The 23,723-nt window shown below is 42.4% G+C and overlaps 2 protein-coding genes across 4 annotated transcripts in view; one reads left to right on the forward strand and one right to left on the reverse strand.

Moving 5' to 3' along the window:
* TTI1 (TELO2 interacting protein 1) overlaps positions 1 to 830 on the reverse strand; it is a 46,364-nt gene extending 45,534 nt beyond the window's left edge. For both annotated transcript variants that reach the window (XM_039227190.1, XM_039227191.1), the window contains exon 1: positions 791 to 830. The gene's annotated coding sequence lies outside the window, so the exon portion shown is untranslated. The remainder of the gene's footprint in view (positions 1 to 790) is intronic.
* A 58-nt stretch (positions 831 to 888) lies between these two features.
* The window catches only part of RPRD1B (regulation of nuclear pre-mRNA domain containing 1B), a 53,387-nt gene continuing 30,552 nt past the window's right edge, over positions 889 to 23,723 (forward strand). The window contains exons 1-3 of one of the 2 annotated variants that reach the window (XM_039227193.1): positions 889 to 1,495; positions 6,738 to 6,867; positions 14,429 to 14,562. In XM_039227193.1, the coding sequence (XP_039083124.1) occupies positions 1,345 to 1,495; positions 6,738 to 6,867; positions 14,429 to 14,562 (415 nt within the window). In that variant the 5' untranslated portion in view covers positions 889 to 1,344. The remainder of the gene's footprint in view (positions 1,496 to 6,737; positions 6,868 to 14,428; positions 14,563 to 23,723) is intronic. The other variant, XM_039227192.1, reaches the window with a different exon arrangement.

The raw sequence follows: 23,723 nt of genomic DNA on the forward strand, positions 1-23,723 counted from the left end.
ATTATGATGATTCTAGTCTAGAAGAGAGTAAAAGCATCTGAACAAAGAACTACAGTGAGAGCAAAAACAGTCACCAACTAGAAGAATGTTTCTTAACTGGAGTTTGCCCATTACTGGTAAACTCCACAATAATCAGTAACACTTAAAACTCGGTTATGTCTACAGCAACCTAACTCCCTACCACCACCCCCATAGCAGTTAGAAAGACAAATTTCTTTACTGATTCGATAACTGGACTTTAAAACTTTTAAAAAATAGGTAAAGGGGTCAGAGTCTCAAATAGTGTTTTAAAGGTCACTGGAACCATTGACTTCCCTGTCCCCACCCTCAGAAAAGTCAATATATTACTTAAATTTGAGAACAGTCAAATGGACCCCCCCCGGGCAAGGGCAGCACGTAATTTCCTGAACGAAGCAAACAAATTAAGGGCACAAAGGTGTTTTATGGCGGTGCTGTCACAGACTGAACGTCAGAACGGGACATTAAAGGGTGGTGCTGGAGCACAGCAGGCGAGAAAAGGGGCGTCACCTTTGAAGAACAGCAAGAGCCAAGACGTGAAAAGTGCACGTGGGTGGTTTGGCAGAACCAAAAGGAAGCTTTTTAGGAGGACAGCCAGAGAGCAGAACGTGTACGGAGAAGAGCGCGGCCTGGGGCCTGACAGGTGAGGGAGAAAGCCGCCCCCACCCTCCCGTACCCAGTCCTGATCACTCAACATCAGCGTTCCCTCGGGATCCCCCCCACTGGCTCTCAGTTGCTGAGTTCCCTCTACCTCCCACCACTCTTCCCTTACCTCGTCTTCCAGCCTTTCAGTCTCTCCCGCCTCCTCGGCCCCTCCGGAAGTGACGTATTAACTAGTGCGCCGTACAGCGCCAGAAAGGTTCTGCGGGAGCGGGAGAAAGGGTTCCGGTGAGACTCACTGCGCCTGCGTGCGGGTGCGAGCGGTCAAAGCGCCTTCCGGAGGCCGCCGAACTGCGCCTCTCTCCTCGTCTGTTGCTTTCGAAGTGCCCTAAGCTAGATTCAGGGGGGCCGCCGCCCCTGGAGGGGCGTATTTCTGTAGCTCTGACACTTCCCGGTGACCCGCTTCTCCGGCCCTTGCCCTTTGACCCAGCTCTCACGGCGGGGTGAGAGGTCGGTGGCCATCTTGTGGCGGCGGCGCGGGTGGCTGTTACTGCGGAGACCTATCCCCTCCCCCCCCCTGCCCCCCCCCCCCCCTCGCCCGGGCCGTCTGTCAGTTAGTAAAGAGCCCCGCAGGCGGTCAGGTGAGACCCCCGGCCCCGCGCCCTCGCTCTTCCCGCCGCACTGGGCGGCCCAGGCCGCTCCCTGCAGGGCCTCACCGCCGCCACCATGTCCTCCTTCTCCGAGTCGGCGTTGGAGAAGAAGCTCTCGGAGCTGAGCAACTCTCAACAGAGCGTGCAAACCCTGTCCCTGTGGCTCATCCACCACCGCAAGCACGCGGGACCCATCGTCTCTGTGTGGCACCGCGAGCTCCGCAAAGGTAAACACCCCCTCTGCAGCCCCTGGAGACTCCCCTGGATTGCCCTCGCCCCAGCTCAGTCCCGAGGCCCCTCTACCTTCCTAGTTGAGGCTTGCTTTCCAAGCCCCGGCCTCTGATGGCACTTCTGCGGTTGGAGACAGTGTTATTCCCTTTTCTCGGAGAAAGAAACTGAGGCCCCGGAAGGTTTAAGGTACTTGTCTGAGGTTCCCAGACTCCCAGTTCATCCCAGCCCTTTCCCTATTCGGCTCCTCCTGACACTTGTGACCATTATCATCTTGACAGCCTTGTAGAAGGTATTGGCCCAAGGCTGTTCTGTGCCAGGCGCCAGAGGATTCTGGAGTAAGGCTGCATAGATCAAGTCCTGGTTTAGCCATATATTGGTTGAGTGATCTTGGGCTGCTTTCTCCATCTCTCTGCTTCTGTGTCTCGTCTGTAAAACGAGGACAGAGACAGTTCCCACTTACAGAGCCTTCTGTGCCGGTCACCGTGGTGAGACGACGTATATCCTCGCACTCAGCCGCTCTGCGAAGTGGGTACAGTTACCCCCACTGCAGAGCAGTTACGGGGCCATGCTACCTAGACCTTACCTCTCAGGCCCCTCTTCTCACTTATCTTCCATTGAGTCTGGACCCTGCTCAGGATCTGACAGACGTTCATTGAGCTCAGCCTGCTGTGTGCCAGGCACTGGGGTGGGTGCTTGATAACACATTGGCTTCAAAGGGCAACTGCCTGGAATTTAAGCCTGATTTTGCCATTCACTGACCCAGTAGCTTAGCTTCTCTGACGACCCTCAGTTTCCTTACCTATCAAATGGGTATGAGGAAGACTGATAGTTACTGTGCCTTTAATTATGTGCCAGGTGCAGTACGGATATCTCTACATACGTTGTCATTTTTTAAATTGTCAGAGTTATCTGGAGTAGGAAGTTTGCAGATGAGGAAAACTGAGGCTCAAACAACTTGTAATAAGGGGTAGACAAGATACTCCAGATGAACATCTGGCACAGTGTCAGGCATAGCATATGCATTCCATAAGTGACGATGAAATGGGACTGCTAGTTACTGGTAATGAGGCAGGGTCTTTGCCTTCACGTCGCGTGCAGCCAGCTGGGGACCGAAGGGTGCCTTTACAGCGGTACCTTGATGATCCGCCACAGAAAGCCGAGGCAGTGAACCTGATAGCAGTTATGGACAGCCTCTGTATGGCAGGGCCTTCGTAGTGTAGGAGGTGACCTTCCATGTGCTTCTGTCTGTGTGGTGGGCATCCCCCCCTGCGTGGTTAAGTGGCACTTTCAAGGCCTCAGGACTGGGGAGTCTTTGACGACATCAGACTGTTGGACAGCGAATCCAGAACTCTTTCAGGAGACCCAGTTCTGGCTCTCTGGCAGGGGGGTCCAAATACCATGTGCTGTACCAAGGGGGGGTCCCCTCTGGGCCGTTGGGGGATAGAACCTGGAGCCCCCACATCCTCCTCCTTGTACCCCACTGTGCCATTCAGATACTACTTCTAACATCTGAGATGTGAGTCACCTCTACAGGGATCTCAGGTCACAGTCCTCAGATGTCACTTCTGTGAAGCCCCCTTGATTCCCCACCTCACCCTGTTTGAGTTCTGGAAAATAACCGTTTAGAGAGTGCATTCATTTATGAAACCCCTTTAACCCTAATTTTATGATTCTAATCTCATGGAACCTTATGTTTTAAGGAGGCCAGCATTATTATCTCCTATTTCATAGATGAGAAGGTAAAGATACGGAGAGATTAAGTGCTTTAAACTTAGGGGCATTATAGCTGGGGCATAAGCCTAGAGCCCTCTGATGCCAAAATTTGTGCTTTCAAATACCCACCGCCTCAGTGCCCGTTAATAAGTGAAGGTGATCATCTGACTCCAGCCAAACCGATAGCACTTTTGTGTGTTAGAATTAGTCACTGTATCCCACCCCACCCCACACTTATTTAGCATTTATTTCATTCTTACTAGTTCTGGTTTTTTCACTAGATTTGTGTTTTGAGGGAGAACTAGACCTTCTTGTTTCTTCGTAACAGTCATAGCATTTAGCATAGTGCCTGTTACACAGTTCAAAAGTAGTTTAGGGGTTCAGTTGTGGTCTCTGACATCACTGTCATGGTTGAGTAAAGGATCCAAACAGCACTACCTAATACAACTTTCTGTGAAATGCTTTACATCCGTGCTGTCCGACAAGGTAGTCATGTCCACATGTGGCTGTTGAGCACTTGAAATGTATGATTAAGGAACTAAAGTTTTTTTTTTTATTGAAAAAAATTTTTTAGTGTTTTTTCATTTTTTGAGAGAGACAGAGCGTGAGCAGGGGAGGGGCAGAGAGAGAGGGAGACACAGAATCTGAAACAGGTTCCAGGTTCTAAGCTAGCTGTCAGCACAGAGCCCAATGCGGGGCTTGAACCCACTAACCGTGAGATCATGACCTGAGCTGAAGTTGGACACTTAAACTGAGCCACCCAGGCGCCCCAGAAGGTAAAGTTTTAAATAAAATGGTAGTTACACTTCGTGTGTTCAATAGCTATACGTGGCTAGCGGCTACCACATTGAATAGTGCCAAGGTAGAGGAGGCTCTTCCAAGCATCAGGATACAGCTTCCCAATGCACAGGCCTTCTTCATGAATTGAGCATGCCCCCACACTGAAGTGGAAAAAGATTTTGTGCCCTTATGTTCAAAATGTCTAGCCTCTTATATTCTGGCCAACCCTGAGTCTGTAGAAGTGGACAGTTCAGTCTATGGTCAAGTCATTTTCCCTAAGATGTTCACAGACTATCTGTGAGTATCCCAGTATTTAAAGAGCTTGCTTTGTTTTTTGCTTAAATACTACTTTTATTTTTGATAAAAATAATGAGAATTTGATAAAATATTAGGAATTTTGATAAAATAATGGGAATAATTCTTAATTTATCTTTGGGCTCCATTCTAGGTAGGACCTCCCTTTATGGAGAAGTTATATGTAAAATGCTGTTAGATGAATTTTTTTAGTAATGTTTTTGTATGTTGCCTTGAGTGCAGATAAATAGGCCTTTTTCCCCTAACTTTTTTAGATGTCAAAACCAGCTAAACAAGTGAATTTTTTTGGTCAGTTAATTATATAAATTTTGCTTAATAACTGTTGCTGCTCATTTGGAATGGACATAGGCAGTGAAAGGGTCTATTCTGTCATATTTGAAAGACACCTGAACAAGTGAGTTGTCACCTGGGACTGGAGTGGAGGGTGTGTGTGTTCAAGTGCTCTGGGCTTTGTCCTAGTACCTTTATACACGTGATACTTACGTTGGCTTCAGGAAGCTGGGTATGGAGGGACAAAGTTTCATGCTAAATAAATCCTCATTGCAGAGTTTGAGGATGATGAAAATTCCTTGGCATTGTACATAGTGAAAACTTTGGTTCTCTGGCCTCTTGGCTGTCATGTTTATAGTACTGAAAAATGTATCCTGTCTTAATTGTCCAAATTGACATTTTATACAATGGATTCTGGGTTTTTAAGCATAAAATACATGGTGTTTGTATGGACGCCTGGGTGGCTCAGTCGGTTGAGCCTCCGACTTCAGCTCAGGTCATGATCTCATGGTTTGTGGGTTTGAGCCCTGCGTCGGGGCTCTGTGCTGATAGCTAGTTCAGAGCCTGGAGCCCGTTTCAGATTCTGTGTCTCCCTCTCCCCCTGACCCTCCCCTGCTCACACTGTCTGTCTGTCTGTCTTTCTCTCTCTCTCAGAAATAAAGAAAACATTTTAAAAAAAAACATAAAAAAACAGGGCGTTTGTGAAGCTTCACATAGTCAAATTTGCTTTGTTGAAATTCTCTTTTACTTCTGAATCTGTTAACTAGTGGCATTATAGACTTGGTAGCTGTACTTGTTGCAACATCCCAGAATAAGGTTTGCTTTAAAAAAAAAAAAAAAGCCTTCGTTGTAATGATAGCTTTGTAGCAAGGCAGAATATTGTAACTATTGACACTTTCTCCATCTGCTTTTGAGTAATAATTAGAATAAAAATACTTCCAGGTTTAAATATTATCCTCAATTGGCCATATAATCTAGATTATTACCAGAAGGTTAATGCAACTCAGATTATCCTTATTTAGTCTTATGAATACACACTTTAAAAATCATGTATTTAACTTGATTTCTTTTCTGTAGCTACATTTAAAAATATCACATCTTAATGCCTGCTGTGTCAGAATCCATACATGCTGTATGCATTTCAAAAGAAACAGGTGGTTTCTGACAGGGAGTAGCGTAAAGACTAGTTATTCAGGTATGTAAAGGTTGATATAAGTCTTGCTTGAGTTTGTTCAAGTAGTTTAGCATAGGAGAAAACTTAGTGTTTTGGACTGTCTGATTGTGTTCTTATTTATTTCTTTTAAAAGAAAACTGGGACCAAAAATGATAGTGATGTAACTTTACGGTTGAGAAATTATGTGCATAGAAGCCAGGAAATTCAGTAATGTTCCCCCAAGCAACTGTAACTCAGACACAGTGCATGAGGTTTTTATGGTTTAATATATGATACCGTATAGAGTAATAGAAAATACTACGTTTAATATGTATAAGAGAGAAGAATTATGGTTTTTATGGGAGCCATAATTTTGCAGATCCAGAATTCAGACATCTTTAAATTTTCAATAATAATGTAGCATTAATACATATTTGTATTTGAGATAAATATCCATTGGTGCATCTAGAGATTTCTCTGGATTGTAGAGTGGATATTGTTGACTGAGTATTGTTATTGGAATGTCCAAAGATAAATTCTCAGCATATGAACATAAATTACAAGGATCTACTTTAAAACTGAAACCTATCTCAGTCTTTCATTCTGCAGGATTTGATAATTAAGAGTGAATTCGAAATGCTATCTTTGCAGTAGAATAAATGGAAACCTTGGTTTCAATATGTCTTCTTGAGAATATTGATTGCTTATCCGCTAGTAATTTTCTTTGGATTTTCTTTATTTTTACTGTCAATTACTCTGGTTAATATATCACAGAAATGAACATGGCCCATTCTTGTTTTGTTTTGTTTCAAAATTGTATTCTCAAATCTGTTTTGTTAGAGATGTCAAAAAGTTATTTAAGTTGTTTTTTCAACTATAAAGGAGCCCTGATCTCAAGTAGATAATGCTTGTTTTAGTATTCTTTAGGAGTATCTTAGGGCAGAAGAATTGTGGATTGAGCATTTCCTTGGTGTAAGTTAAATTTTCTTTTTTTCTTTTTTTTCCAGCCAAATCAAATAGAAAGCTTACTTTTCTGTACTTAGCGAATGATGTCATCCAAAACAGTAAAAGGAAAGGACCTGAATTCACTAGAGAATTTGAATCTGTCCTTGTGGATGCTTTTTCTCATGTTGCCAGGTATGTTGTCTGGTTTTTTGTTTGTTTTGTTTGGTATTTAAATGCATTACCGTTTTCTTTTTATTCTTTCCTTTTCTGGGATAACCTTTGTAACTTGACAACTTCATATTTTACGGGGGTGTGCTTTACAGATTGTTGCAGAGGCCAAATTACAGTTTTATGTTTTGCTGTGCCCTTAAGAACCATCTCGGACATGTAACCATTTTGATGCATTGAAGGGATTGAGTCTAGCACTTGTAGAACATTTTTCCCCTAGATATATTCACTGATTGAACTCATTTCTTGAATATGGTGTTTTCCTTGGTTTGGCTGAGTTATCTCATTAGTTTATGGTCAGAAAACAAAGCTAAAGAGTGCATGGAAACCTTCCAGTAACAAAACCTTAATAGCAAGATATTAGTTGTTTATGTCTCCATTTTTACTGCCTGCCTTCTAGATGTCTAGAGGTCTAGTTTACTAAAAATAGTAGTTGTTACTGTAACTAGAAAGATAATAATTATTAGTGTGAAAAGTAGATACTTGCTCTGGCTATCTCATATTAAATCTCTTCTGTTTGTTTTGTGAACGAGAGAACTAGAGCATGGAGAGCACATGTAGCTAATATCATAGAAAATACATTTGATTAAAACTTTTATAAATCACTTTTATTTATTTAAAAACAAACTGCTTTCTGTAGACACAGTTGGTTGCCCAGGAGGAGCAAAGAAAAACTATTTTTCACTAGAGTATTAGCAAACATATTTAAAAGAAAAAACATCTTTGCAAAAGGAAATTGGGAAGAGTAAAAAAGGAGGCCAGTTGGTTAAACGAAATTGTTGTAGGGTCTAAAGTGTAAGTGAAAGGCCTTAAATGTGTAAATGACTCCGGCGTTCCAGGAAAGATTTGAGAAGTTTGAAGGAATAAAATGAGAAATCCAAAAGAAAGAACTGACATCTAGTTTTCCAGGGATGGGAAAAAGATTTTTGTTTGCCAACTACGGAGCTGGCTCTTTCTTTTGATGAACATGGACACTGAAGAAGCAGAATGTGTTAACAATACTGAAACAACTCTGTATCCTTGTAACAGAATAGTCGGCTTAGAAAAAACATCAGAGGTTGGAGCCAGGCATTTTCCTGTTTTGAGGAGAGGTAGTTCAGTTTTGTAGGCTATAGCTCTACCTTCAGCACTGAGTGACCTTGAATGTGTTACTTAGCTTGTGGAGCCCAAGTCTCCTAAACTTCAACTACTTGTTGAACATGTTATGGGGCTGAAGTACACCAGTCTGTCTGAACGTACGTAGTATGATGCCCGGTCCCCAGTCTTTGCTCATTCATGGGAATATGTTCAATGAGAAACTATGTAGCAAGAAGGACCATTTGTTTTTTATCTACTGTATCCTGGGCACCTAGTAAACAGTCTGGCACAGAGCTGCCAGGTTGCATAGCTTTAGAGACCATTTATGTAGCCTTGATGTGATTGGTGTCCCAGGAGTTGGGCAACATTGCGGTCTGCCCTAGCACAGGAAGGGTTCAGTAAGTATTTGTTGAATGAATTAATTAGGGCATAAGAAATTGACTAACATAATTTCCTATAGGAATAGTAAACGTAACGTTTTTATTTAAAAATAGGGTAATGTTGGGGCTCCTGGGTCAGTCAGCTAAGCGTCCGACTTCGGCTCAGGTCATGATCTCACAGTTTGGGGGTTCAAGCCCCACGTCAGGCTCTGTGCTGACAGCCAGCTCAGAGCCTGGAGCCTGTTTCAGATTCTGTATCTGCCTCTCTCTCTGACCCTCCCCTGCTCACGCTGTCTCTCTCTCTCTCTCTCTCTCTCTCTCTCTCTCTCTCTCTCTCAGAAATAAATAAAATATTTAAAAACAAAATAGGCTAATGTTAACTGCCCCCCAAACCAGGAGCAGATAAGTAGAAAGGAGGAGGAGAAGGATGGATAGTACTGGGATTGAAAATTCCTTTGCTACTTGATGTGATGTCTTAAAGCCTATCAGGGAGGCACTGTAAAAATAAAGATGTCTTGGCAGATTCTGTGGCATTATGGGGAAAGTAAACCCGGTCTTTTTTTTTTTTTTGCATTCTTCTAGTTTAAGGTCCTTCTTGGATATTAGGCTCAGGGTCCCCATGTTTCCAAGCACCTTCCATCATTTTTAGAACAGAAAAGCCAGCTACTCCACTTTAGTCCTGATGTGCCTTAGCTGTAATAAGAAGTACTCAGTCTGGTTTTCTATGCCCAGTTGATGAACAAAGATAGTGGACCCATTAATGTTGACCAAAATTGATTAGGAATCTCTTTATGGTAATTTCCTACCTCCTTCTCCAACCCCATCAACACATCCCTGCCCCCCTCCAAAAAACCCCTCTAAACCAAACCTCTCCAGTCAGAGGAAGCTGCCAAGCTCATAGGGTAGATTTAATTTGAATAGTAGTTTAATTAGCTAGACTTTGAACTTTTTCCCCCACACAATGCCTTCTTGTTTTCTTCTCAGTATGGAGATGATTGTGCACTTTGTTTTTCATTCAGCATATGTTGGTATGCCTTCTAGGTGCCAAGTACTGGTGCAGACAGTAGAGAAGCCTCAGTGAACAAGGCAGGCAAGGACAAATAAATAAACAAGATACTTTCAGAGAGTGATAATATGGACATAATAAAATAGAATGACATTCTGGAGTGGGATCTCTTCAAGTGGGTTTATGGAAGACCTCTCTAAGGAAACAGCATTTGAGGTAATCATGCGTGAAGTAATAACAAGCAGCTGTTAAAAAGAACCTAAGGTAGAAGTAATCTTGGCATGTTTAGAGGATCAGGATGAAGGCCAGTGTGGTTAGAGCAACTGCATTGAGAAAGGGAAAAATGGCGTCCAGATAAGATCAGAGAGGTAGGCAGGTTCCAGTCACATAAATCTTGTAAGCCTTGGGAGAGAGGATTTTGTTCTCATGGGGTGTCAGTGAGAGTTTTAAGCAGCATTATTCTATCACATTGTTAAAAGGTCTCTCTGGCTTGGTATGGAGAATGGGTTATGAAGGCCAGGGAGCGCTAGGGACATGAGTGTGGAAGGATATTGCTCTACTTTGGGCTAGAGGTGACATTGGCTAGGACTCAGAAGCAGTGAGAAGATAGTAATAGCTTCTAGTTTATTGAATGTTTACTTTGTGGATTATTTGCCAGTCCTTCCCCCCCCCCGCCCCCCTCCCCCATGTAAAACTGATAGGATTTGTGGGAGCTGATAGTAAAGGAAAAGAGAAATCAGATTATGTCTGGGTTTTTGACATGACTAAGTAGGTGGTTCATGGTGCTATTTATTGAGATGAAGTTTAGGAAAAAGACATGGTAGAGGAAGTCAGAGTTTTGTTTTGGCCATGTTAAGTTTGAGATGGCTAATAGATATTCCAAGGGGTGATGCCAGGTAGGCAGATGGATGAAACAGTCTGAAGTTTAGGAGGAAGTTAACTTCTGGAGACATGAATTTGAAGTTATCACCTTATACATATTTATTTACTGTTGTGCCATGGATCCAAGGACACTTCCAGGGTTGGTGACTTGGTAGGAGGACTCGTAGAACTCAGCGTATAGTCTTCCTTATAGCAGTCATATATTATGGTGAAAGTATACAAAGCAAAATCAGCAAAGGAAAAGGTGCATGGGACACAGCCCAGAGGAGACCAGGTTTTAGCTTCCAAGAGCCCCCTCACAGCGGAGTCACACAAAACATGCTGAATTCCTCCGTCTTTGAATTGTGACAACACGCGTCAAGTTTGTGTACCTGGGAAGCTCATTAGAGACTCGGCGCCCAGGGTTTTTATTGGCATTGGCCACAGATACCCTCTGCCAAAAATCCAGGCTCCCAGAAAGAAAGCAGGTATTCAGCATAAATTATATTGTTTGCACAAACAGTTTAGGCACAGTAAACCCCCCAGAGTATTGGTTAGGAAATTGCAAGAATGCTCCTGGAAGCCCAAGTTTCCAGATGACAGCCAAGGGCCAGCCTGGTGAGCAGGCCTTTTCTAAGGATAACCGTCTCGGGCTTGCTATGCTACTTCTCTGAACTACCTACCGGCAGTGGAACATTTCTGCTCTGCTGTCACCTGAGGTTCTGTTTGGAGTGCTGTGGGTATTTAGAAGAATCCCTGCTGCTGTGCATGGCGTGAGACGGGGGCACACTGATTATGGCGGGCGTACCAAGGAAGTGCTGTTAGAACTACAGAAGCAGAAAAGGTCCCCACGCTGGCTTGGCAAGGCCTCAGCTGACATTCCAAGCAGCAATTCTGTGTATAATACACGACTTTCATTTTTCAGATCAGTTTTGCAGTGATTAGATTTATAATTAATCAGAATTGAAATGCATACTAACTTGTGTTTAACATAAGTTATATATGTATTAATCATAAATGGCAAGGACTTTTTGGTGTGACAGTTCTGTCTGATATAAAACTACTTTATTGCTTTAGTTGTACCGCATTCCAAGTGCTAATGGGACTTCCAGTTCAGTTGAGCTGCTTACAGCAAAACCTCATGAGTAAAAAGATTTCTTGACTATTGTATCTGTAGCTTTGCAACTTAGCTGGCAAAATCTTGATTTACTACATTGCTCCAGGAATTAGCCTATCCTGGTTAACTACATTCACCAATTAAACTAGAACCCCCCCTTTGGCTTTCACCTTTAGTGGTAAAAGCCTTTTAAAAATGACTTGGTTACTCTAGGTTCGTGTATCAGTTTCCATTGCATATAGAAATGTGACTGCAGCTGTCCCCCAAGTCCCTCTTAGTCTAAATGGAGCCCCAGATATTTAGTCTGCATTGTGGTCCCCCGCCTCCTTAACTTTATCCTGATAAGCATTTGTCATGATAGGTTTCTCTTTTAAGGGAATGGAGAATTTGCAGAGAACAGGTTGTTTGTTAAAATTATTAACCAGTTAATTAAGTTCTGATTAGTTGTAATTTGGTTATACTAGTTATTTTATTTTCTAAACCATACATTTGATCTCATCAGGGACTTCGCATTGCCTTCAGGATAAAGGCCACATACTTAGTAGGCATTCAGGGCCCTCATAATCTAATTCTACTCTGTCCCTCCAGATTCTTGTATTCCATATACTCCTTATATACTTACCCACAGTTTCTCCCTCTTCACCTTGTTTTACTTTGGGGGTTCCATTCAAAGAAGAGATGGCATGAAGGCATGTTCTGAGTAGAAGATACATATGGTTGAAGGCTGCTAGAGTGGGAAGCCCAGGTTGGGGTATGGAAAGAGAAAAGAGGCTACTGGGTCAAGCCCTAGACCTTGTTCTTTGTATTCCAAGCACAGTATTTCATAAACCTCATCGAAGGCCCAGGGAATTTGTTTAGCTGTGTCCGATGCGGGTGGCTTTGTTGTTAGGAAATGGCTGCTGAAAGGTACTATTTGTATGGCCTACTGAAATCTATCTAAAATTTTTCCCCCAAAATACTACAATTAGACAATATTGTGCCTGTTCTAGGGTGGGTAGCAGTTTGGGGAGAAGACAAATCACTGCCCATGTGGAAGTTATGTTCAAATGGACAGAATATAAATAAGTCAACTATATAGCATATCAGAAGCCAAGTTGATGGAGAAAAATTAAGTAGGAGTAGGGAGAATAATTATTTATTATTATTTTCAATTTTTGTAATCTTTTTTTTTTTTTTTTGAGAGAGAGAGCATGAGTGGGGAGGGGCAGAGAGAGAGAGAGAGACACAGAATCTGAAGCAGACTTCAGGCTCTGAGCTGTCAGCACAGAGCCTGATGTGGGGTTCAAACCCACGAATTGTGAGATCATGACCTGAGCTGAAGTCGGACACTTAACCGACTGAGCCACTCAGGTGCTCCAGGAGAATATTTTTAAATAGGGAGATTAGGAAAGGATACCTGAGCCATGCCACCTTGTAGGGAAATGTGTAAAAGCCCTGAGGCAAGAGGGAGGCTGTCGGGGAGCGAAAAAGAGAGAGAGAGTAGGTGAGGCGAAGAAATAATAAGCTCTGTTGAGAATGGCTTTGTAGGCTTTTTAAGAACTTTCACTTTTATTCTGAGGGAAGAACCCTTGGAAGTTTTGAGCAAAAGAGTGATATAATCTGCTTTGATGCAAGAGCGAGAATTCTTAAAGCTTGAGATGAGCTTGTAGGAGTCAAGGGTAGAAGCAGGGAGACCAGTTATCTGGCAAGAGATAATAATAGCAGCTTGGACCAGGTAGGCAGCAAAGGAAGAAGCAAGAAGTCATTTGTTTCTAGATCTATTTTGAAGGTGGAATAAAAGTGTTTTTTTTAATCACAAATATCAAATAATTGGATCATATCTTTAAGTTTTATAAACTGTCATTGAAATTTTTTTCCTTTTCTCCCCCTTCACCTCACCTCTGACTAAAAAAAAGTTTGACCAAAAGAAAATTCTGTATGTGCCCTGATATAGTACTTTGACCCTGATTCAGTGAAATTTGCCACTAATATTTCATAAATAATGCATTCTGACCAGATCAAGCTGAACTCTCACATTACCTTAACTGTTAACATAAGGTTTAGAAGAGTGCTGTCAGGGCTGAAGGTGGATGGAGTTCCCAGCTCTGTTGAATTTGGTATTTCTTCTTCTTGAAGTTCATGTTAAAGATACTGGCTTAGAAACTAAGATGTCAGTGTATTTGTTCTTATTGAAAGTCACTCAGGGTAAGATCACTGACATCCAGACAGCTTTACAAACCAGAACAATTCATAGTAACATGTGGATGGTGAGGAATCTGTTTTCCTTTCGCAAAGTCTTTCCGTTCTCTTCCTCTTGCTGTCTGACATTTTCTGGTAAGCAGCTGTTGCACACTGAGTGCTGGTTACAGTTATCTCTTTGAAAATACTATTTCAAGAGTGTAATACATCAGGGAAAAAAACTGCATAGCTTCTTTCAGGTATAAATTACAAAGGGCTATCTTATGCTCAGTGTGTTCTAAGATTATCCATTAGACACCCGTGTGAGAATGGGGACTATGTACCTAACCCAGACTTAAAGTAATTATGAAGTAGTTCATTTATAGGTCACATATATGTGGCATATATGTGTGTATGACTGAATTTATACATGTAGAGGTGTTGCTGTGTTAGCATTGCTGAGTTGTGGTGAATTTATTCCCCATCGTCAATGTTTTGTTTTTTTTAATCATTTTTTTCCTACCCTTAAAGGTTTTGACCCTTTAGGTTTAGTTTCCAGCAGAATGTCTGGCACTGCATTTCTATTAATATCTTCTTAAAAAGCATGCTGTCACAATTGAAATGATCAATTTTTTATAATTCTCTGTAAAAACCAGCTATTGGCTTTTTGCTCTAAATGCCTCATCTTTCAAAGGAGGTAAAAGACACGGCTTACTTCTGTAACATGATCGCTGTCTTTTCTGTGCACCAAGGAAGCATGTAGTTCTGGACAAATTTGGGGTATCTGTTCGTCACAATGTGTGTCTCACTCGTCCTTCTGTTTTTAAATATGCAAATCATTTAGTCAGTTGTTTTTAAAGTAGATCTGTCCTAATTAAAAGCAAAACATCTTAAGCTTATATATATCTTTTCGTCTTTTCTGGGCAGAGAGGCAGATGAAGGCTGTAAAAAACCTTTAGAGAGATTGCTGAACATCTGGCAAGAACGAAGTGTGTATGGCGGCGAGTTCATACAGCAGCTGAAGCTGTCTATGGAGGACTCCAGGAGCCCTCCCCCCAAAGGTAGAAACATCACCACGTGTTTATAGCCCTTGGTCCTTGCCTGCTTTCCAATCCCATATGAAACGCTGCAGTGGGGGTTGCTGTGAACCACCAGCGATTATATGATTCTTCAGAGAGATGCTCATAAATGATGGTGAGAATTTATGTAGTGCTCGCAGCGTGTAAGCCTGGTTCTAGTATTCATGCTGTTCATCGTCTCACACCCTTAACTTTTGCTGTGTATTCTCCTTGGCTCTCCCCTGCCCTGCAGAGACTTTTCCTTGCACAAGGGAAAAGAAAACAGTGTTGTCTAGTTGTGGGGAACTAGGAACCACCCTGGACTGAGATTTTGTCCTGGCCCTGCCACTGACCCCTCCAGAGGCTGGGATATGTCCCTTGGCCCTTTTAGAACTTGGCTTCATTAAATATTGATGTGGTTTTGAAACATACTTTTGACGTTTGTCAGTTTGCAGTCGACAGTTGATTTTGGTCTTGTGAACGCAGGACACCCTCCAGAAGCGTGTGCACATAAGTGTGTGAACCTCACCAAGTCCCCTGAAGAGTTTACGTTAAAGAGGAGTAAGATCAAACATTGTTTGGTTCTTGGGTTTGTGGTTAGTTGTGGTTTAATTCGAATTGGCATGACGTATTTCTGGGCTACAGATCTGAGCTGACTGTCCACGATCTCATCACCTGGAGGAACAAGTCTGAGTGCTAACATGGTACTCGGGACCTTTCATAATCTGCAACTAGCTTACTTTTCCAGATTCTTCTGCCATTTCCTCATACACACCATAGTCCTTGGCCATACCCGTCCCCCTTCTGGATGTTCTCTCCATACCTCTTCCTTTGCATCTGGTGTTTCCTCTGCCTCTTGTACTGTGTGGTGAACTCATTCTTCAAGAATGCTATTCGCATACTGACATCTTCCCTATCTTGACTGGCCACATGTAGCCATTCCCTCCATATTCCTCTGGTACTTTGTACGTGCCTCTGCTGTGGCCTTTACCCATGGTTAGTTTACATGACAGTATCATTCATTCAGTATCATTCAGTGGTATCAATATCATTCATTCACCTTTATGGTGTACCTTTTATGATCTCTTCCAGGTCTGGGTTTATATGCATTTTAAGGTGGGGCAATCTTCCTGGGAAACTACCAAGTTAGAGGCTTTGTGAGAATGACATGAGTGCTTTCAGACTGCAGGTCATTGTTGTTTTACTTAATTAAAGGTGATGGAAAATAGTTTTGAGGCCACTCTGGTGGTAGCTTCTGAAAAGTAGGGTGTTTCCTACTTTGGACTCTGGTAGTGTTTGTATTGTGTCTTGTGGAGGTGTTCTGCACAGTGGTGGAGAATTACTTGGCATTCGTTACCCTTAGACTTCATTGGTAAGCAGTGCCACCTTTGGGTGAGGAGGATAGCTCTGAAAGATGACGTTGGAAAGTAAGAGTTGAGTTTCAATTCAACAAACATTTGCCAGACCTGTGCTTTGAGTAAATGTCTATGTTGGATGCTACAGGGCTGAGCAGAGGAGTGAGGTACAGCTCTGTACTCAGGGAGCAGCCCGGCACATTGTGGAGTTTATGGCAGTGTTACATTCGAAAACAGCTCTTTGGGTTTCTGATTTTTTTCGAGCATCTAGACATAAACAGCAATCCAAGCAGTACTCCGTGTGGAGGACGGCGCTGGTCTGAAGGTGATTTCTCTTTCTCTAAAGATGGAAGCACACAGCAGAAGGTTCCAACATATGTACTAGTCTCCTCACCATCTTCTTTGTACCTGGGTTATCAAAATATTTTACCTCAATCCTTTCAAAATACTGGTGAGTTCTCCAGAAGTTTATTTCAGAATTTTAGTAGTCCTTTTATATTTTCAGCTTTGATTCATAGATATTTCTTTGTCTTGAGACAATTTTAGAGTTTATCCTTGAAATAAAAATTTTCCTATGGAACTTCAACAGTGGAGATAAATGAGCTTAGGAATCTTGTTTTAGAACTGGGAGTTTCCTGGGTTTATATACCATCTCCCCAGGTGTTCTAAAGTTGTCTCTCAGTTCGTGGGAATACTCAAGCTGTCACTCCACTAAGTCACATATGAATCACACAGTATTCTACAGTTATAGAAGGATTTAGAAAAGAACTTGATAAGTGGAAAATTTATGTTTAAGTCTGTATGACTTTAAAGTCTGTTTTCTGGGGCACCTGGGTGGCTCAATTGGTTACGCGTCCGACTTTGGCTCAAGTCATGATCTCATGGTTCGTGGGTTTGAGCCCCGCGTCGGGTTCTGTGCTGACAGCTCAGAGCCTGGAGCCTGTTTCAGATTCTGTGTCTCCCTCTCTCTCTGCCCCTCCTCCACTCATGCTCTGTCTCTCTCTGTCTCAAAAATAATTTTTTAAAACATAAAGTCTGTTTCCTTAAAACACATGGATTCAGTAGACTTGAATTAGGATGTGAATTTATGAGTACATCACCCAACTTTCCTGGACCTTAGTATAGTTAATTTAGCTACTGAGAGCAAGAAGTTGAAACCAGACTTCCGGAGTATGAATCCCAGCTCTGTCACTTTGACCTGTATGACCTTGTGCATAGCATTTGACCTCCTGAGCTTTGGGTTCTTCTCTGTACCATATGTCTGTTAGTAGTAATACCCCATAGTGTTGCTGTGGGGATAATGTAGGTAGGATGTTATTAGCAAAGTGATGATAATGACTTTTATTTGAGCCCCACCCCCTGGTTCTAATATATAGTATTCTAAGTTTCTCAGTATGAACCAGTGGCAAACACAGGAATAGACTTAGTATTTTCCGTCCCCCAGATTTTGTGCATGACTAGAAGGCATAGTGGTTAAGAGCACGAGCTCTAGGCCCAGAGTCCCCAGGTGTTCAGGTCTGGACCTGGCCACTTAGTTCAATGAGATGGTACTGGTGAGTGCTTTCAGGACGGTACCACGAGCGGCAGACCTTTGCTTCAGATCTTTCTGTGAGTAAGGATTAATATGCTTCCTTTAAAAGTTGCCTTTATTTTGCAGGGAGAGAACAAAGAATGAGGGAGCTGTTGTAAATAATATTTCCTGATTCTTTCTCATTATGAAAGTAATATGAAATTTGTGGTTTTGGGGTTTTTTTCTGATTGGTTTTTAATTCCAGAAAATTTCCAGTGGATTCTTGGGAATACCTAGCTTTACAGGTATATGACTGCATTTTGTAAAATGATTTGGGAGCTTTCAGGCTAACTTTTTGCCTTAAAATTAATTTCATAGTCTGTTCTAGTGGCTGAAATTTTATCACAACCAGGTCTCCAAGAGACATAAATCCTTAGATAGCCAGAATTACTTGAATGTTAGCTAAGTATAAGGCCCCAGAGACGCAGGGACAGGTTGGAAAATAGAATAGAGGGTGCACTGTATGAGGACAGGCAGATTGGAGCCATCAGTACCGCGTGCCCTGCCTGTAATAGGGTTGAGTGAGTGCAAACACTGTGGTCAGAAGCTGAATTGATAGTGGGACGGTGTGTCATTGACTGACACATTTCCTAGGCTATGTTTAATAGCTGCCTGGCTAGATTGAGAATCCCGGGCATCATAACTGCTGACTTGGTACAGATGAATGAGGGCAGAGTTAACAGGGCGGGCTGTCCTGTTAGTGTAAATGGAAGCAATATAGTCATTTTTGGCACAGCACTAGCATCTTCCAAGCTCCCTGCCGCCTCTGCTTTCAAGAGGTTTCCAGCTCAGGTCTGTTGACACTTTCCTAGGTATTATAGGGATGTAAAGGAAAGAAACACGATACTTAATGTTTCTATCAGAGAGGTAAGGCCCGTGCCTGCCAGTGGCCATTCAAAGTAGCAAGGGCCAAGTGCTGTGGAAGCAGAGGGAGATGATGACTCATACTCTTACCACTAGTAGGCTTTGAGCTTAGGTGGACACTGTCAATCATTAGAGGCCCTTCCAGGTTTTTGAGTAGAGAGAGGCACAGTGGGCGATTTCATTTCATCAGAGTGTAGTCTGGGTTGGAAAGGAGTGACTGGAGGCAGGGACACCAGTTGGGACAGTGGTCTGGACAAGGCATGGAGAAGGGCACATTACTCATGAGAGGCAATGGGAACGAACAGAAAGGAGAGATCTGTAAGATACATCTCAGAAGTGTAGACTCTGCTGGAAGTTAGAACTTGGGGAGAGATTCTGGTGGTCTCCACGGTGATGCACTTGGAAGATGGGCCAGTGAAAGTGTTCCTGGTGTATGTAGGTAGCTCAGGAAGGGAGGAGGCTTATGGGGTAAGTGATGAATATGCATTTCCAATAGGTCCTCCAAATGGAAAGAGGAGAGAACTGACGTAGGATGACTGTGGTTATCTCTTATTACACCCTCTTCCACCGGCAGGACAAAGGACAGAAATGGGCCTGTGATTATTTTCTTTGATTTTGGTCTTGGAATGCCATGAGTGAATGGCAGCATGAAGTGGTAGAAAATACTCCAGTTTAGGGGCAGGTGACTTTGGCTTTAGGGACCAAACGAAGTGGGTTTAACCAAAGACCTGGATCTATCTAAAGCCTTCCAGTGCCCAAATTCAGTGATTCTGATCATCCTGAGGTGTATGTGTGTATGTATATGTAGTATGTGTATGTATGTATATATATTAATAACCTCTGTATGAAATTTTGAAAACTGAAGGGTTCAAATTTTATAATTTTTCTATCTTCCTTAGCGTATTTAATAATTTTAATCAAGCACTGTCCTAGGTGCTTGGAAGTGAATCAAAAAATATTTTAAGAATCTTTTTGCTCATGTGTTTATATTTTACTGGTGACTCCTGACCCATGGCTGCTTTGGTGCTGTGGTGACCAAGTGTCCTCATGGGTCATTCTCTGCGCCCTCTATGCTGCACAGTAATCGGGCTGTGTGTGCTCAGTACTGTTAGATACTTCATATGTAAATTACATACCACTAGTTGTTTACAAATATAGCTGTCCTTATTTTGCATCGTGCAGGACAGTAAAAATGACCATGTGAGCTGAAACCGTGCAAAATTATCTTAATCAATGGGAAAAATTATGATTGTTCTATGACTTTTAAAAAATTCTTTGTCAGAGAATTAAAAACTCACTATTGATTACAGATCTATTGGGAGACAGAAAACATAGTAATACTCACGGTTACCTAGCACGCTCTCACATAAAATATTGGAAACATTGAGAATTAAAGTGTTTTATTTCTTTGTAATGAATTTAACGAGAGGGGTTTGAGCAGAGCTTGCCTTCTTGTGTCATCTGTGGTACAGAGCAAGCACCCTAGCAGTTTGGGTCAGCTTCTGCTTAGCCTTCGTGCCCACTGTGTCGTGAGATGTGCTGGAGAGTTCCCGAAGTGTCAAGGCTTGTCAGCACTGCTTCCTCCGCGACACAGTCGTCCTTTTCCTCACAAACCACTTTCTTCATTTCTGTTGACAAGCTGGCTTTCACCAGGTGGTTCTGGCCGCAGACCTAGAGTTTCTGGAAGGGTGTGGCAGCACCTTGTCCCCACGGCCAGCTGCGTCTTCTCCAGCTCCCGCTACGTTCCATTTGCTTCCAGCGTGAGCTTCAGTTTTAGTTTCTCGGCTCCTTTCATCTTCATCATTTTCAGTTAGTTCCCTGTTTTGATTACTCATTTTTATAAAATGTCATGTGAATTTGATCACTGGGAGCCAACACAGCTAAACACTTTGCTGGTTGTGTGTGAACTGAAAGAACAGCTGTGCAGTGACCAGCCACTGACCTTGAAAGATGTGATGTGGTCACTGATCGTGATGCATTTATTTGTGTTATTCATGCGGTGATTTGTGGACTGAAGTTAGTGAAGTTCTTTATGTGATTACTCTGAGTTAATATACGGCAGGAACTGAAATTCGGACTGTGTTATTGGGGGACTGGTGTGGTAGCAGATCCATGCATAATAGAATCATGTGAAGTGAGGCCTGCCTGTGTTGCAGATATTGAGTAGAACAGAGGAGCAAAGCATTAAGAAAAAATAAAGCCCACGATACTGACTTGGTTTTCACAGGCAGCATAGTTTGGTGAGTTAACGTGTAAGGTAGAAACAGAAACTACATCCTTCCTTTCAGAAAAGCGTGTTTAATTAAGCAAGAAGTATACGTTATTCTGTTTATAACTCACAGAGTTCTTTTTTTTTTTTTTTTTTTTTTACAAATAGTTTATTGTCAAATTAGTTTCTACATAACACTCAGTGCTCATCCCCAAAGTGCCCTCCTCCATGCCCATCCCCCCTTCCCCCCCACACCCATCAGTCCTCAGTTTTTGTCAGCATTCAAGAGTCTCTCATGGTTTGCCTCTCTCCCTTTCCCCCACCATTTCCGCCCTTCTTCTCCCCCTCGTTCCTCCGTCAAGTTCTTCCTAATCCTCCTATACGTGCAAACATATGATATTTGTCCTTCTCTGCCTGACTTATTTCGCTCAGCATAACCCCCTCAAGGTCCATCCATGTTGCTACACATGGCCAGATTTCGTTGTTTCTCATTGCCATGTAGTATTCCATGGTATAGATAAACCACATCTTCTTGATCCATTCATCTGTTGATGGACACTTAGGCTCCTTCCATGTTTTAGCTATTGTGGAGAGTGCTGCTATGAACATTGGGGTACATGTGCTCCTATGCCTCAGCATTTCTGTATCCCTTGGGTAAATTCCTAGCAGTGCTATTGCTGGGTCATAAGGGAGTTCTATTGTTAGTTTCCTGAGGAACCTCCACACTGTTTTCCAGAGGGGCTGTACCAGTTTACATTCCCACCAACAGTGTAGGAGGGTGCCCGTTTCTCCACATCCTCGCCAGCATCTCGAGTTCTCTGATTTGCTCATTTTAGCCACTCTGACTGGCGTGAGGTGGTATCTCAGTGTGGTTTTGATTTGTATTTCCCTGATGAGGAGGGATGCTGAGCATCGTTTCATGTGTCTGTTGGCCATCTGGATGTCCTCTTTGGAGAAGTGTCTGTTCATGTCTTCTGCCCATTTCTTCACTGGGTTGTTTGTTTTTCGGGCGTGTAGTTTGGTGAGTTCCTTATAGATTCTGGATATTAACCCTTTATCTGATATTATAACTCACAGAGTTCTGAAGCGGGTGCGTGGTGACCTCTCATTTGACAGATGAGAGAGTGTGTGCTGCTAAGGAATTTGACTGCAGTGGAAAGAGCAGAGAGTTTTGAAAGTCATGCATACCTTTAGATGAGTTATGTAACCTCTCTGGGCCTCCATTTTCTCCCTGCGAGGTGGGGACACTACATCTTAGAGCTGCTGGAAGGACTAAATGTATAGAAGCTGTTGCAGTGCCTGGCACACGTTAGGTGGACCGTCGCTTCTTTACCTTCCAAGCCTGAATGTATCACTTAGACTTCTGTCCCACAGATGTTTGCCATTTTATTCATTTTATTTTGTATTGTCCAATTAGATGCAAAAGGAATGATTTTAGAACGGATACGCTTATCAGAGCCATTTAAAAGCCTAGAATACAGATAATGAGAAACATAACCGGTTAGCCTCAAAAGTGGTTAGTTTTCTTTTTTTAAAAAAAATTTTAAATGTTTTTATTTAGTTTTGAGAGAGAGGGAGACACAGAATCCAAAGCAAACTCTATGCTCTGAGCTGTCAGCACAGCTGACATCGGGCTTGAACCCACAGATTACAAGATCATAACCTGAGCTTAAGTCGTATGCTTAACCAACTGAGCCACCCCAGTGCCCCTATTTTCTTTTTATTTTTAATGTTTATTTATTTTGAGAGAGAGAGTGGGCTCATGAGTGGGGGAGGATCAGAGAGAGAGAGAAAAGAGAAAATCCCAAGTAGGCTCCACACTATTAGTGCGGAACCTGACACGGGGCTCGATCTCCTGGACTGTGAGATCATGACCTGTGCCAAAATCAAGAGTCAGACACTTACCCAACTGAGCCACCCAGCTGCCCCAAAAAGTGGTTAAATTTATTGATTTAATTAATTAATTAATTAATTTTGAGAAAGAGAATACATGCACACGTGCAGGCAGGGGAGGGGTAGCGAGAGAGGGAGAGAATCCAAAGTAGGCTCTGCACTGCCAGCACAGAGTCCGACACAGGGCTCAAAGTCACAAACCGTGAGATCATGACCTGAACCAAAACCAAGTTGGACGCATAACCAGTTGAGCCACCCAGGTGAAAAGTGGTTAATTTAAAAATAGTAACTTAAGTAATTTCTCTCAGTTGTATTAGTCAGATTTCTCAGCAGTGGTTATTCTTAATTTTAAGATAAAATAAGATTTGTTGTTTTTGAAGGGAGAGTTTAAAAGATACTCATGTTTAGAGTTTCTGACACAATTTTATTGATTGGTTTCTCTCTCCTACAGGTTTCCCCTGCTATCTGAAAGTAGACCATATCTATAAAACCTTTCCTAAGCCAAAATGGAATAAAGTGAAGAAGTAGTTATTGTTAATTTATGTGGAAAAAGTCTTGAGCATCCCCAGACTCCAAAAATAACCTCTCTTAGGCTTTTCTGATACCTTAGGCCACGTCTTGCTAACAGATGCACAAAATAAATCGAGATAAAGCACAGATGCTCACAGATACAGCTCAAAGCTCTGGTGGCTTTATGTTGAGATGCCGAGTGTACTTCCTGGGAGTGAACTTGACGGGGCCCCTCTGGCTGCTTGGGGTGCACATCGCTTCTGTGAGCGCTCCCTGCAAGCAAATGCTTCTTGCCTTTCCTTGTAAAAGCGAAAATCCTCTCTGAATTTGTTCTGGGTAGAGAAAACAGGTGATGTTACTGTAGGTCTTTCGTAAAAGCAGGCTTTAGAAAAGTGGGGAATATCCGTTTTTATTTTCTGAAGTCGTCCTGGGATGTATATAGGGTTCCATTTAACATGCAGTATATGCTCTCCACCACCCCCACCCCCCCATATTGTCTTGCTTCGTTATAGTGTCTCCTGGGTTTCTTACCACATTACTTCTCTTGTTAACTTTTATTTTTAAGAAATAAACTTTTTAATGAAATGTGTTAGTTTGGGAAGTCTCATTTTTGGTGCACGTTTTCGGTAGTATTTTCCCAGTGAGTCAGTCTGAGATGACAGACCTAAGAACGTTTTTGACTCTTCAATAGTGTAGGGAACTACCACCAATTTAAAATAACTAGGATATAGGTTAATGTTAAGCTATCTTTGGAATTGTACAC

This window comes from Hyaena hyaena, unplaced genomic scaffold (assembly GCF_003009895.1).
Source record: "Hyaena hyaena isolate Hyena2069 unplaced genomic scaffold, ASM300989v1 scaffold_25, whole genome shotgun sequence".
Lineage (NCBI taxonomy): Eukaryota > Metazoa > Chordata > Mammalia > Carnivora > Hyaenidae > Hyaena > Hyaena hyaena.